Below are 16,239 nucleotides of genomic sequence, written 5' to 3'. Positions count from 1 at the left end.
TCTTCTGTTTACCTTCTGTTAGTAGCTATTTGGTTTTTAACCACTCTGGACCTCAGTATCTTCATCTGTCAAACGGAGACAATAAGACCCATTTCCCAGGATTATTTGGGACATTATATATGATAATATGTGCAAGTCCCTAATATCCCTAGCTCATAGTACATATCCAAAAACTGTGAGGCAGGTAAGAGTGCTGTCTCTGTACCCTGCGCCCCTGCTGGCAATACATCTAGCTGCGTGAAGTCAGACAAATACTTAGGGATGACTCCTGGTCAGGGTACCAAGGGTGTTAACTGCAAAAACCCAGTTCATATGTGAATTTGTTTATATGATCTCATTCTAGTCTCCCATCCCAGCCAGTAAACAGGATCATTCTTATCGTCCGCATTTCACAAGGTGATAGAACAGTGATACAGAGAGGACCAAAGTCACACAGCTGCAAAATGGCAGACTCGGGTCCCCTGACTGTAGCCCAGTGTTCTCTCCACCTGCCGTTCTCAGCCTCACACCCAGCTGCTTGGCAGGTCGAATTTATTGACAGGATGCATTGATCTAGACCAGCCCTGTTCCAACAGAACTTTCGGTGATGATGGAACTGTTTTGAATGTGCACTTTCCAGTTCAAAAGCCACCAGCCACATAGGGCTACTGAGCCTTTAAAATGTGGCTAGTGTGACTGAAGAATTAAAGGTTTTGTTTTAATTTTAATTAATTTAGGTTTAAATAGCCACATGTGGACCCCACAGATCTAGCCACGGAGTCTGGAGAATAATGGGAAACTGAAAATTTATTCCAGTGGCTTCTACCCACCAATCAAAGAAAACCTAAACCACTTGTTTGCCTTTCTCTTAAAAGATCTTAACTCATTTTCAAGAGAGTGGCAAAGCTAGCCCACTAGTTGATGAGGGCTCGGCCCCATGCAATGTACAGTCTGAACGATGCTTCGCACCAGTGACTGGCCAGCAGAAACAACCCGTGTTAGAGAGCACTGCTTCTCAAACTGAAATGTGCACATGCGTCATCTGAGACCTTGTTAAAATACGGACCCTGATTTAGCAGATTGAGGGTGGGGCCTGAGGGTCTGCATTTCTAGCAAGTGCCACGTGATGCTGATGCTGTTTTGGCTCCACGGGCCACCCTTGGACTAGCAACAGTGTTGAGCGGTGGTCTTCAGTGAGCTGGTTTTGTCTCTTTCCTTCCTCCTGGAGGCATTTGGCAATGTCTGGAGACGTTTTGGACTGACTGCCATGACTTGGGTGGGGGTGTCATGGGCATCTACTGGGTTGAATTCAGGGATGCCGCTAAATAATCTACAATGTACAGGACAGCCCCCACAGAAAAAAATTACCCTGCCCCCAAATGCCAATAGTGCCCAAGAAACCCTGTTGTCCAGCTGAGTCTACTCTTCTGGAAGAGGGGGGTTGATGGGAGAGTCATGGAGGAGGTCTTCTTGGTGTAATAACTGATCAATGCTTTCTCTCTCCCACTCTTTTCTCCTCCTTGTCTGCACAGGAGCAAATGCCTCGGCCCCAGACCAGCTGAGCTTAGCTCTAGCCTGGAACAGAGTGGACATCGCTCGCAGCCAGATCTTTATTTATGGGCAGCAGTGGCCGGTAGAGTATATGTCACCACCCCTGCAAAGCCCACTTGCTTGGGCAAAGGGTATTTGCTTAAGAAATCTCTGAGAGCGGCTCGGAGAAACTGCTGCCTCTTCTTGAGAATGCAAATGTTCCCTCCCTCGTAGCCATCCTCAGGCTCGAGCTCCATCTCATATTTAGGAAAACACCGCCACCTGGTGGACGACGTGACAAAGCACAACTGCATACATTCCAGACATTTCCCGTCTCTGGGTGGCCTCTGATGGCAACGTTCTGCGGCAAATGATGCCATTTCTTCCCTACGTCTGAGAAAACATATAAGACAAAAGTGTGTTCATTAAAATGAAGGAAGGCATGGAACTAGCAGTTTGTTTCTGGTTGTCTCTGAGGTTGCTGCTCCTGAGCGGCGGCTCCCCGTGCTAGCGTGTGGCTCGGTCACACCTCGGGACACAGGATTAGCAAGCTCCCGCGAGCAGGTGCCATCTGGTCCTGGTGGCCGAGCACAGGTCCTCCCTATTCCCAGGCACAACACAGAGGGAACCAAAGCTTTATATAACTGTTCTTGGTTGGTTTCCCTCAACTGACACTACCAAAAATAAAAACTAGGAAAATTGGCTATTGGGTAGTTGATGCCTGGATCCCTAGGAGGCAGCCAGCAGTCTGAGATTTGGTTTCTGTGCTAGAATAACTGAAGGGCAATACCCTCATGGACGGGGCTTCTTTAACCCTGTCTTTGCCCCCAGAGAGCTGCTGCCCACCGTGAAGCCCCTGTCTCTGTTTAGTGCTGCTAGTGGATTGCTAGTGTGGAAAGATTTGTCAAGGAGTCTGGATACTGGGAAATTTTGTGAAATGAATGGAATAAAACCCTGGTAAACAGACCAAAGGACCTAAAAAGTTGCTGGGTCTCTGCATAGAAATGTGTGGGGCAGAAGCGAGGTAGTCTAACACTTAATTAAAATAAAGAAGGGCCTACTTTCTGATCTGTTCGCCAGGGTCCCTCTTTCAAGGTAGCCAGGGGTCTAATGCAGAGCCTCAGGAAGATGAAAAGGAGGACAGCAACGCACCCACTTTGGCACTTCACGAGTATTGCAGAAGTTTGGTCAGAGAATACAAAGAAAATTCTTGTATACCCTGTGTCTTCTCAGGATCCAGAAGAGAAAAAAAGCATCAAGGAGGAAATAGCGTTTAGAACTAGAAAACTCTGAATTATATTTGCAAAGACAGGTCCCAAAACACAAGAGAGGTTGTGGTTGTCCCAAAAGTGGAGCTGGGAACAGTCTCGCTAGCTTGTCCTTGGATGTGCTGAAGGTTTACCAGATATCAAAGTCATCCGTGTCTAAACTGTTCAGGTGAACACCAAGAAACTGCATCCCGAGAAGCTGGGGCAGACTAACTCAGTGACTTGATTTGCAGGTGGGGTCTTTGGAGCAAGCCATGTTGGATGCCCTAGTTCTGGACAGAGTGGATTTTGTGAAATTACTCATAGAGAATGGAGTAAGCATGCACCGTTTTCTCACCATCTCCAGACTAGAGGAATTATACAATACGGTAGGACCAAGCTAAGGCACTTTTTATTTTCTCTGTATTTTTTTTGTTTTACCTTCTCCTGCCCCCCACATGCCTGTGAATCTCTTCCCTCCCCTCCAAATGCATGGATCATTTTTCACAAATGCTCCCTTAGACCTGTAGACAACGCCAAGTCACCAAGATTCCACTTGTTTTAACTGCTCAGTTGTCAGCATCAAAGGCAGAAAGTTATGTGATCACACCAAAAGCCAACATTCTCAGATTCTTACACAAACCCACAAGGCTCTGAAAATTAGAACACAGTTTATGCTGTAAGCCCAGAGGGCGTTTGAGGCAATCAGCAGAGGAGAATTGATTTAACTCAAAGCATCAAAGGAGACCGATTAACTCTCCCACACCACCTTGTTATCCTCAAAGCTATGGCATTCATTCCTTTTCCTCTATAATGGGATAAAATGTAAAATACCCCTTGTTTGGAGTTACCCCAAAATATTTTTATATTGTTTATAATACTTTGCTACTTCATTAACTAGGGTTACCAAGGAATAATCATAAAGAAAAACTATTTATGAAGTTGTTTATAGTATTCAGTGAGTTAAGTACATTGGCTCTGAGCTGATACTCACTAAAATCCAATGAAGTTTAAAGAGTAGATATTGGAAACTTCAAGAGGGAACAGGATGTTTGGAGAGTACAATTCAGGAAGGTTAAGAACTCTTTCTTCCCAAAGGTTCTGGACCTACTTCAATAGCTTTTGCTGCTTGTTCTTTTGTTTCAAATTCCACAAAGGTAAATCCCTTTGGATCTCCAGTAGACTATAATTTGGTTTCTACTTCTATAAACAGCGTGGCTACACTTCCCAAATACTCCTTCAATCCAGCTGTGATTAACATTTTTGGGAAGTAATTCCTATGACACATTAGAAGCAGTATTAAATATGTAAGAATTCTTAGACAAGGTCAATAAATTTTTACTTGGAATATTAAAAGAAAGAGTAGATATTGTTTTCCTCCATTTTACAGATAAGAAAACTGAGGCCAAGAAGGGAATTGGTTTATTCAAGATCACAAAACTCCTAAGTAAAGAAGAAAGCCAGTACTGAACCAACACTCTTATTCTTCCTCTCATATGTCACACTGCTTCTCTGTCCCACCATCCACAGCTCTAATGAGATAGAGCTTATTGACCTCTCCCCAGCCAGTGGTGAGCGTTAGGTGGTACCACACTGGCTCTGTCTCCTTCGTGCTGCTGGAATTAGAACACAGGTTAGCAGAGCGGCTCCAGGTTTCTGTTTTCTCTGCAGATTTTTCTTGGTTCTGCATAGTGACACTTTCAGTAAGAATAATAGACTGAAATGATAGAGTAGGAGGTCCCAGTTTCTATCCCCACCAAAAGATCAATAATTAGCCAAGGAGAAATGGATAAATTCCTAGAAACATGCAACTGACCAAATCTGAATCATGAAGAGATAGAAAAATTTGAACAGACCAATAACAAGTAAGGAGATGTAATCAGTAATCAAAAACCTCCCAACAAGAAAAGCCCAGGAGTGGGTGGCCTCACAGGTGACTTTTACCAAACATTTAAAGAATTAACCCCAATTCTTGTCCAACTTTTCAAAAAAACTTGAAGAGGAGGCAATATTCCCAAACTTATTTTAGGAGGCCAGCATTACACTGACATCAAAGTGAGATAAGGACACTATAAGAAAATAAAACTATAGGCCAATATCTCTGATGAATATAGGTACAAAAATTCTCAACAAAACACTAGCAATTGCAATACAACAGCACATTAAAAGATTATACGCCGTGACCAAATGGGATTCCATCCCTAAATGCAAAGATGGCTCAATATATGCAAATCAATAAATGCACATCACATTAATAGAACGAAAGACAAAACTCATATCTCAATAAGAGGGAGGCAGTGAAAAACAGGCACCCAATTTGGAAAGGAAGAAGTAAAATTGTCTTTGCTGATAGCATGATTTTGTATATAGAAAATCCTAATGACTTCACACACACACACACACACACACACACACACACACAAAAACCTGTTAGGACTAATAAATGAATCCAGTAGAGTTTCATGATTCAAAATCGACATACAAAAAGCAGTTGCATGTCTATACGCTAACAATTAACAATCTGAAAAGAGAATAAAACAATCCCATTTACAATAGCATCAAAAACTATAAAATACTTAGAGATAAATTTCACCAAGAAGTAAAAGATCTATAAAACAAAAATGATAAGACTTTGATTAAAGAAATAGAAGAAGACATAAATAAATGGAAAGATATCCCATGTTAAGTGTTAATTTTATTAAATGGTCCATATCACCCAAAGCCTTTCATAGATTCAATGCAATCCCTTTCAAAATGCCAATGGTATTTTTCCATGGAAATAGAAAACACGATCCTAAAATTCACATGGAACCACAAAGAACCCTAAATAGCCAAAGAAATCTTGAGAAAGAACAAAGGTAGAGGTGTCACCTTTCCTGATTTCAAATTATTTCACGAAGCTATAGTAATCAAGACAGTATGGTATTGGCAAAAAATAGTCACATAAACCGATAGAACAGAGTTGAAAGCCTAGCAATAAACACATGCATACACAGTCAATTAATATTTGAAAAGGGAACCAGATATAAAAACACAGTTTGGAGGATCCTCAAAATATTTGGGACTGGAGGGTAGGAAAAATGGGAGATGTTAGCCAAAGGGTATAAACTTTCAGTGACAAGATGAATAAATTCCAGGGATCTAACATACAGCATGGAGACTATAGTTAACAACACCATCTTGTATAATTGAAAGTTGCTATGAGATTAGAGCTTTAATGTTCTTACCATTAACAACAAGAGCAAAATGATAATTACGTTAGGCGAAGGTTATGTTAACTAACTTGATTGTAATAAACAAATCCCACTGTATACCTTCAACTTACACAATGTCTTACTCAATTATATCTCAATAAAGCCAGGGGGGAAAAAGTATAATGGAGTTTTCAGTAAAATAAAACACAGAGCTTAATGACTTGCATATCAGTTAGAGAATCAAGGTAATATATTTATTCCAGTGATTGGAAAGAAGTAAGCAGGAAAGTTCTAGATCAAGAAAGGCCAATAGATTTCAGCACCGGAATCAGCTGGTGGTGGTTCCCTGGAGAATGCTGTCACGAAGGATTATGGGACTGCGAACGGCCTCAGTAATAATAAGGAGCTTGCACGTGGTCATAGCTGGTAGGCAGCAGAACCAGGTGTGGAGTGCCATTCTGAGGAGTTCGTGCGTTCAATCCCTATATCAGACTGCATTCCTCAGTGGAAAAAGAATTCTGAGAAGTATGTCGCATGCATGGGCAGGCAGTTGAGGCAATACACAGGAATCGTCTCCATGCCTGAATGTGTTCCCACAGCGCTGAAGGATTGCCATCACTTAGGGTCACCAGATTTTGCAAATGAAAATACAGGATGCCCAGTTAAATTTGAATTCCAGGTAGACAATGAGTAATTTCTGATATGAGCATGTCCCGTGAAATCTTTGGGATATACTTATACTAAAAATTATTTCTTGTTTATCTGAAATTCAAATTTAACGGGCATCCTGTATTTTATCAGCATTCCTATTCCTGAAAGATGACAGGATGGCAAGTCATTTCACATCAGCCTCTCTTTTCCCGCCAAGAGCCTGTGGCTTTTTCTTTAGACTAGATTTGAGCCAACTGATACCAAAGAATCAAATCCAGCCCACTGCCTGTTTTTGTATGGCCTGCAAGTTAAAACTGTTTTTTCAACATTTTTTAATGATCCAAGAAATCAACAGAAGAATGATATTTTGTGACATATTTAAATTATATGAAATTTGATTCTCTTTTGGTGTCCATAAATAAAGTTTTATCGATACATGGGCAGGCTCATTTGTTGACGTATTGTCTCTGGCTGCTTTTGCACGATGGCAGAGTCAAACAGTCGCAATGAAAAGTCTATGACTCACAAAGTCTAAAATACTGACTCTCTGGCCATTTACAGAAAACTTTGCCAACCCATTTTAGACAATTTCTCATTCGTTATGGCGAACAGACGAGTTGTGATCAGCCATGTGGCAAAGCGTATTTCCAGTGCTCTAAATTGGCCCCTTTGTCTCCCCCCTGCCTCAACACTAGCCCCTTCAATGATGTTTTGGCCCAGCTGTCCACAGAGTTGACAGACTCCTTTACAAAGCTCGAACCTAGAACCTCAAATGCTTTTTCTCGACGAACCACAATCCCAAAATCTGCCAGCGTGTTTGTTTAGAAAAGACAGGTACAACTGAGCAACTACAACAAGGTTCATCTTCAAGAACTGCCCCTCCGCCCACCAGAACCCTTCCTTCCAGATCCTTCCTGCCTTACCAATGAGAGCCCCTGAGCAGCAAAACCATTTGATTCTTCTTTATTGTTTTCAGAGACATGGGCCCTCAAACACATTGTACCACTTGGTCAGGGATGTCAAAAAGGTAAGAACCCTCTCGACTGCAGGTCGGAGGCCCTGTCTTGACTGCTTCCTGTGATTAGAAAGCACCTTTGTTTTGCATGAGCTGCCAGAGCGGTCCTGTCCCCGCGAGAGCCCTCATTTCAGGACACTGCGTGTGTGTTGCCTTTTAACGATGACATCTCTGCTTACAACGCAGCTGCGGTTTTACCTCCCGTCTCTGTGGTTTTAGATGCTTTCATTGGACATAATGTTTTCGGATAGCAGAACTCGTCATGTTTTTGGATAGCTTTGCGCCATGCTGTGTGGATTTATGCCATTGCCCGCTTTCTTACATGTGCCCCTCACTGTTCGGGGAGCTAGTTTCCATGCTGTCCGACTAACCAGAGGAGGGTATCTCCATGTACTGCTCCTGATGCCACACATCACTGTCGCTTCTAACATCACGCAGAGCGCAGGAGCACAGCTCAGAAAGTCTCCGAGCATCAGAGACCGAAACACACGTGTGCATTCCATTCTTCTAGATTTTTTTCACATTCATCATCTAATGGATCGGGGTGGGGGGAGATCCAGGAGGTTTGGCTCAAGGAGAATCATTCCTATTTTACAGATATAGGGGCTGAAATGTAAGGAGGTGAGAACTATAGTATGTGGTTAGGGAAGAAGCAGAATTCAAACTCAGATCCCTTGATTAACAATAATAAAATAGTGCCAAACCTTTAGTGACGACCAGGCGCGCGGCACTAACTAAGCCCGCTGTACGTCACAGCTCATTGCATCTTCATGACAATTCTATGAAGTCAAATTATTATTTTATTATCATTATTATATAGTATGATTCCCGTTTATAGATGAGAAGAGTGAGGTGCGGGGAAGCTATGCTTACTCTTAGCTAAGTGCTTGCTCTTGTGCCCCATTCAGTCTCTCTCGGGGTAACTTCATTCTGAATCCTTGACAGCATTCCCAGAGCCTGCTGTTTTAACTCCAAAGGAGGAAATAGATGGGGGCACTTTTCCCACCCCCTACACACATGTATGCATACTCAACCACCAGTCTATAGCAACTTTTCACCAACGCTCATAGGACATACTCAGAGAAAGCTACCAAGTAAAGTCAAAAATAGAGTATGATTCCTTTATCTCGTATGGAGTCATTCCCTTAGATGTTTCCCTTGAAAGGTCAGGTAAAGGTCCTGGGGCTGCTTAGAATGTACTTGTGAATCAGCTAAACCTTTGCTCATTATGAGTAAAGGGTACAAAAAACAGACAAAAACTTTTTGTTGGCTCTTGGAAACTTTCCTCTCATCTCTACACGACATAACTAAAGGATTTTTTCATCTGTGTGAGTGAGAGAAGCCTGCTGTTCTTTCCAAGCAAGAGAAACAGATGCTGTTCTATCTGTACGTCCAACCCAACCACCATTCTACCAAGATCACATCTTTCCTTGGTCTGCCCCATTTTGAGCCAGAAGCACATCTGCCCTCTACAGAGCCATTTCTCTTACCCTCAAGCCTTCCAATTTTCTGTCATTTATCCTGGCTTAAGATTGCCTGGAAACTGACTAGGGGGAAGTATCTCGAAAGATTCAGCGTATACATCTAACGCGTATTCTTTGCCAAGATATTTGTTGCTCATGTACGATAAAATGTCCTGAGGGTTTTTAAATGATAAATAAGATGTTATCCCCTCCCCCATTACCTGAGCTAGTCTGTGTCACTGTCGGAGGAGACAGCTATGCCTTTGTCCCTCGATCTCAGCCACTGGCCAATTCAAGCCTTCAGACAGTCACTGAATCACCTCTACTTCCTCGTTTCTCAATATCTTGCCTGATTTTCAAACGGATTTTTGCAGTTAGATTTAATTGAGTATAAATGATCAAATTCCCTCCTATTAGGTTCCCTTCCTTGTAGGGCTCTGCTTTGCAACATCGTTTCTCCCTTCTGAAATCCCATTCTTTGCCTCTTACATTTGCTCACGTCACTGCATTAGAAGGCACGTATTTTTAAGGTAGGGTTTTTTTTAACTTCTTAGCTAAAGGTGTACTTCAAAAGTAATGTAAACTAACAAGAAAGACTATGTTGGTAAAGATATGGGAGGAAGGAGTATTAGGAGCGGTCTTATTTTTCTTTCAAGTGTGATCCAAATACAGGAGCAAAAATATATAAGGATTCATTTATGTACTGATTGAGTAACTGGAAAAGGTGATTGCAAATGACCCAGGATAGTTCTGAACTGGCTTAGGAACAGTTTATCCTTTTACCTGGGAAAAGAGACTGCCAATAAGGTGGGGAGAAACAGAGCCTGTGTTTTGTTTCTTCCCTTGGGAAAAGAGAGGGACAAGGACAGCAGACTCCTGTTTCCTTCTATGATAAAGGTGAGCCTCTGACTTGGACAGCAAGAAGGTATAACAGTGGGAGCCAAAGGAGCTGGAAGCCTCTACGTTTTATGTTATATGGATGAAGGGAGCTAAACATGAGGGGGGTTTGTGTTTTCTTAAGATGTAAATGAGAGAGGGGCGCCTAGGTGGCTCCGTTGGTTAAGCATCTGCCTTCAGCTCAGGTCATGATCCCAGGGTCCTGGGACTGAGCCCCGCATCGGGCTCCCTGCTCAGCGGGGAACCTGCTTCTCCCTCTCCCTCTGCTGCTCCCCATGACTCATGCTCTCTCTCACTCTCACTCTCTCTCAAATAAAAAAATTAAATCTTAAAAAAAAAAAGAAGTAAATGAGAGAAATTAACATTGATGTACATCTTCCTCGGGTGGTCCCAGATGACTTCCAGCAATCCAGGCCAATGCGGTACGCAAAGTCTACAGAAGCTAGGTTTAAAATGCTAAGAAAATCTTGGGCAGTTTAAGGAGTTTTCAAGATTAAGGAACTTGATAATTAGCATGTGCTTTGTGCTTTATGATTGTAGGACTTTACGTTACCTATTAATTGATGTGATCTGTGACAAAAAGATATTAACCAGTAAGTGATAAGCCCTGGTACGAAATACTACTCCTACATTAGGAACCTAGTTCTGATCCTTAAACATAGTGTTCGATGATATGTCTGGAAAATCAAATGCAAGTAACTCTTAGGAACCCAGGGAATGCATTTAGGAATCGTCAGACGGTCCCACATTAACAGCATTATATCTCCAAGTCCAACTCTCCCTGGATATCAACGAACTGACTTTGGAGAACTGAATCTCAAATTATTTGTATCAAGGGAACAATCTAGGAGCAAGGAGGTAAAAAACTGGTTATTCAGCAAAATCAGAGATTTAAAATGATAGAGTCCAGCTCAGTTCCCAGAACTGCTTTCCTGCATAAATCCATTGGGTGCACAAATGCAACATTAATCCAGAGCGGCCCGAGTCTGTCTGCTTTTCCGCGAAATCTAACTTGCCATTTTTAGAAGCTAACTGTCTGCTCGATTTGTGCCTCTATATGTTTTAAAGTACTAGTTTTTCTTTCTTAACTTAAATGTGCTAACACTTCAGATGACCTGTACCATCATTCCCCACCAAGGGAGGGTGATAGTTGAGTATTATATAGAAATGGTTGTGAAATTATGATAGCTTAAAATTCATTCACATGGGAATTAAGACCCAGAGCTTTGGCAGAATGAAAGGGTGGGGGAAGCATTTCAGACACTCTTTGGATAAAGAAAGGACATTTTCATAATCCCATCTGCCAAATTCATGCAGATTTGCAAAAGCATTTTTAATTTTTAAAAGATTGCCTGGTCTATAACCAAGCCGAACGTTGTGGGAATGTCCTCTTTTCCACGAACTTTCACCAGAACAGACTTTTGCTCACCCTTCCTTGGTAAACCCAGCAGCCAGCAGTCATTTTACACCTTAATACATTGGAAGGAAGTAATCTTGTTTTGAAGGCTTGTTGTAAGTTTCTACAAAATGTGTTTCCTGAACAGCTGAAATCTGATAGTGATTATCATGAACTGATTTCTGAAAAAGAGTATATGCAGAAGAGCAGATCCCATACATGCATTTAAACTATTCTTTTAATTAAAAGTCATCTTCAGGATGGCATGGATTAAAGCTTAGCTTCAGAGAAGTAGCTCATGGCATGAGAAAAGGGGACAACGTTTTCATGTTGTCATATTGTACCTACTGTTAGAGCCAAGCTTCTCTGTTTCACTCTGTGGATCAAGTTATCTGAGTCACATGGTTTGCCATGCGTGGTTGAGGCATGAAAGGGGACATAAGTGTTCAGGCATTACCAATTACCAAAGTAATTACCAAAAGAGGGAGGAGGGAGTACCACAAGCGACAGAAGGAGCATTACTCCAGTGCCGTTGTTGGCTTCCTATTTGAAAGGCACCCAAGCGAAGGAAGACTCTTCCAGAAGGTTTTTGGACATTACCCGTGGCATGTGAGGTGTGCTGTTCACTTTCTCGGCTTTTTCCAAAGGAGGTGGATGTGATGAGCAATCATCCCTGTCCAGCCCTTTACCATCCCTGTCTCTGAGCCCTCAGCTCCTCTAACCACGTTTCAGGGGTGATTAGTAGAAACTACGTCACCTCTCCACGTTCCGGACAACAATCTTTGCCCAGTGCCCAGGTAGCATAGAAATAAGAGCAGCCTGCCAGGTAGTGGTCAGACAGCTGGACATCTAGAAATAGACATGAGCTTCAAAGTAACTCTGTTCTCAGAGTGTAAACAGAGGTACAGGGAAAGAAGTGATCTGCGCACGGTCACAGAGAGACAGAGCTGGGACCACAGTCCAGCCCACTGCTGTTTCCACTGCGGGGTCATACTGCGGGCTATTCTCTGCGTCTGTGACATCTAAGGTCACAAGTGGCCAAGGCTATCAGCCCAGCACGTCAGACAAGCCCCAGTGTTCCCATCCCCTTCAGAGTTCATCCAGGACACAGTTATCGCAAGAGGCTGAAATTGTACCCGATTTTATGAATTTTATGAAATCTATTTCTTCTTCCCCAAAAGATTTCCATTCTTCCTAGGAAAAATTGTGAAACTAATTTCCCTTAATTTCTGTGCTTTCAAAGCCCTGGGGGGGGGGGGGGGAACAGATGCAATCAGTCTTGCAGGCTTTCAAACTCGTTACTTGGTAAAGTAAGCTCTCCCTCCTCCAGATATCACTTTAACAAGGGCATCTGACTCTCTCCTGATTTCCAAATCCTCCGATCTTCTATATTCATTTACATCACCTTATTACACATGTAAGAACAGGCAGGTAAATGCTGGTGGAACCGCCATTAGCTTCGGTCAGGTGAACATCGCCCCCTGGTGGTCAAACAGAAGGCAGGCCAGTTCCTTTAAGGCCTTTGCTCAAAGCCTCGCAGAACCAACAATGTTCATTGAATCCCTTCTCTGGCTTGAGACCAGATCACGTATAAATCACTTCAAAATAATCAAGATTTACATGAGAAGTTCCTATAAAAAAAAAAGATTCCAGCACCTTTTTTGGTAAATATAAACCTAACAGCCCTTATGAATAAAATCACTTGCAAAAAAACAAAAAAACATTTTCTTTGCCCCTCTCAATATTTTTTATTTTGAATTTTACCATTATCACGTTCCTGATAGCCCCCACTCCTACAGACAATCCAAAAGCATAATTATTGTCACTCACCATTTGTCTTCAGGCAATATTGGTGTCTTGTTCTTAGAATTCAAACTGATGTTCACACATCGCTGTCTCAAAAGAAAATATATGGGTGTTAGTTTCGCTGTTACTCGTGTGTTTTAAATTTAGAAAATTTTTACAGGATTAAAAATAGGCACAAATTCATAGACTTGCCATGCCTGCCTTTCGATAGGATCACACTAAATCTCATAGGGATTTTTCTGCAACCTGGTACCTCAGCATCATAGACCATAGGGGCCATTGAGTTCCACCCCTTGTACAGGGAAGAAAACTGAGCCCTTGAGGGACACTGGTTGATTTATGAAGGACGGACAGAAAGAAACTCAGGGCAGTTGATTCCCAGCCAGTGTTTCTTTACCCTGCCTACCTCACAATGCCCAGGAAAATAACACAGAGGCAGGGCCTCCTCTGCCGGTTATCCTTATAGGAGCCAAATACAGAAGACAGGAGGCTGACCCACACATGTCCAGCCTCTCGAGCTCTTCTACTCTTGAAATAAGAGGCCTGCCTAACCGTCGGGTACAGCCCATCGATGCAGAAACTCGAAGCCTGGTTCACCTGCCCCCAAACAGTGGAGAAAAGTAGTTGCATGAGGAATAATTTTTTTTTAAAGATTTTATTTATTTATTTGACAGAGATAGAGACAGCCAGCGAGAGAGGGAACACAAGCAGGGGGAGTGGGAGAGGAAGAAGCAGGCTCATAACGGAGGAGCCTGATGTGGGGCCCGATCCCACAACACCGGGATCACACCCTGAGCCGAAGGCAGAAACCCAACTGCTGTGCCACCCAGACGCCCCCATGAGGAATAATTTTAAACTCAGTTTCATGTTTATGGAAAGGGCACTACACGAACAGTTACTATCTAAAAACGTTCTCTAAGTTCCCTTTTCTCTGTTTTTGCCACGCTTTGTTTGCATAAAGAGGTCAGGCCAGTTGGCCTTTTCTGACAGCCCGAGGGGAGCTTCCCTTGCCAATTCAGTTAGATTGATGAACTGGTCCTCAGAAGAGATTGCGAAATTCTGAGCATGGCCAGCAGGATAATAAGGCCACTTTTATGAAGGGACGTTTCAGTTGGGGTTCTGACGAGCCAAGCCCATCCTCAAGGATGGGAGGGGTTCTATGCCTCAAGTTGCTTCCACTGCAAATGTGACCGCCTTCCCACAGTCCCATTGCGCTCAGCTGGCTCAAATGAGATCCCTGAGCCTGCTTTGTGCCCCGAAGCCAAGGTAGAAGTAGAACCCGCCGGGTAGGAACTGGTCAGGAGCAGCAAGCAAGTCTGCAGGGTAGCACTAGGATCTCCAATGCGTAGGCCGATGCGTCAACTGCTATCCCTTCGTTCCTACGCCACTAAAAATACCGGTAGAGTGATCAGCCTATTTCAAGTTAAATTTCCACAGTGACGTGCGCCTCTCCCAAACACGATGACGCATAGACTGTGGCTAATTGTCTTACTGACAAGAACACAGTACTGAGAAACCGGAAACTGAGACTTGATCCCAACCACATCAATGAATTGCATTGTTTGACTCATTCGAAGTTTCGCCACAGAAACATCCTGAATGCCTACTACCCACTAGTCACTGTAAGAGGCACCGGGAATACCGAGATCAGTAACACCATCAAAGCTGTAGGTTTCATGGAAGGATACAGTGGGCCCCCTTTAACCCAGAATCCTCTTCACATGGATGCTGTTGACCATAGCAAAGCTGAGTAAGGATAACTGAAAACCTACCCTCAGTTGCGCAAAACAACTGAGGCTGATTTCCTAATGACGATTATTATACACTATGAATTTTCCAGTTCTGCCAGGCGAGCCCACCCGCCCCACCGTATTTAGCACAAACTTGGGCGTGTCTCAGAATCACCTGGAGAGCTAATAAAGCATGTAGAAGCCCATACGTTGAAGCCAGTCCTTTGCACTGCCACCAAGTTCCCCAGGTGATTTTAATGCCACCAAAGTTGGAGAGCCACCACCATGGCTATGGGCCACTTCTGTGAAGTGGCAGAAACCTCACACAGCATCGCAGTGGGTCCTCCATTAGGGACAAGAGTAGACAAAGCCCTCACACCTCTCCAAAATATATCTAAGGACGCAGTGCTCCCGGCTTCCTACACAAGGCGGGTCCCTTGTCATCATGGTATAGGGGGCGCTCCTGCGTCAGGAAACTAACCAGACAGTGGGTTAATTTTTCGCACCCTTTGGAACTCGGGATGCGCTCAGAGCTTCCCCCAGATGGAACCTAGCAGAGCAGGTATTTTCCTTAGACCCTAGAGAGCACCTTTTTGATGTAGAAACTAGTAATGAGTCGACAATGATACAACCTCTTGTGTTTTTATATCTATATATGCAAGCAGCTAAAACTTATCCTATCACTCCGCTTTTAAGAAACACTATTTGAAAGAAAATATCCAAAACCTCCTTAATTCTGGGAAAATAAATATTCCCTTGATAAAATCTCTCCTTGTGCTATCCCCTTTCTCTTTAACCACAAGGAGTGCTCATAAATGACATGGTCCTGACATCCGTCCGCTCTCCTTTTATGAAAAAGGTGCTCATTTTTTCTCATTGTTAATAGAGGTTTGGCCAAGGAACTCTAAGCATATCCCACCTGATGCAGGCCCTGGTAATAATAATCAACTTCTGGAAGGAGTCTTCATTTAGTGAGTGGGAAGAAGTAAATTATCAAGAAAGCGGTAACAAGCCTGGGTCAGGGGCAGAGCAGCGCGAGGGGGCCCGGGGGACGTCTGGGAACCGAGCTGCTAGCGGCTGGGACTCACAGCATTTGCCATGTCAAGCCTTGTGTTTCTTTCTGCTACACTGGTGTTTTTTTCTCCCCAGCTGAAGACTTGAATAAATATTTTGATTTTCTGTTATTGCCGACGATTACTGCATCTTCTTATTTAACTTATGTCTTCTTTCCAAGCGAGAATATCCAGGTTTCGGTTGGATCTATTTTAAGGTGAATTAATTAACCAGCATAATACTACATTCATGTTTCTTAATTATTTTTTTTTTTACTC

General features: G+C 43.0%; 1 protein-coding gene across 3 annotated transcripts in view; it reads left to right on the top strand.

The window, feature by feature from the left end:
• The window catches only part of TRPM3 (transient receptor potential cation channel subfamily M member 3), a 262,509-nt gene that overhangs the window by 162,644 nt on the left and 83,626 nt on the right, over nt 1-16,239 (top strand). For 2 of the 3 annotated variants that reach the window (XM_057305537.1, XM_057305539.1), the window contains 4 exons: nt 1,512-1,612; nt 3,011-3,145; nt 7,578-7,628; nt 16,143-16,178. In XM_057305537.1, the coding sequence (XP_057161520.1) occupies nt 1,512-1,612; nt 3,011-3,145; nt 7,578-7,628; nt 16,143-16,178 (323 nt within the window). The remainder of the gene's footprint in view (nt 1-1,511; nt 1,613-3,010; nt 3,146-7,577; nt 7,629-16,142; nt 16,179-16,239) is intronic. The other variant, XM_057305538.1, reaches the window with a different exon arrangement.

Source organism: Ursus arctos, unplaced genomic scaffold (genome assembly GCF_023065955.2).
Source record: "Ursus arctos isolate Adak ecotype North America unplaced genomic scaffold, UrsArc2.0 scaffold_33, whole genome shotgun sequence".
NCBI lineage: Eukaryota > Metazoa > Chordata > Mammalia > Carnivora > Ursidae > Ursus > Ursus arctos.
Note: the sequence above shows the minus strand (reverse complement) of the source record. Positions and strands in the feature narration are given on the sequence as shown.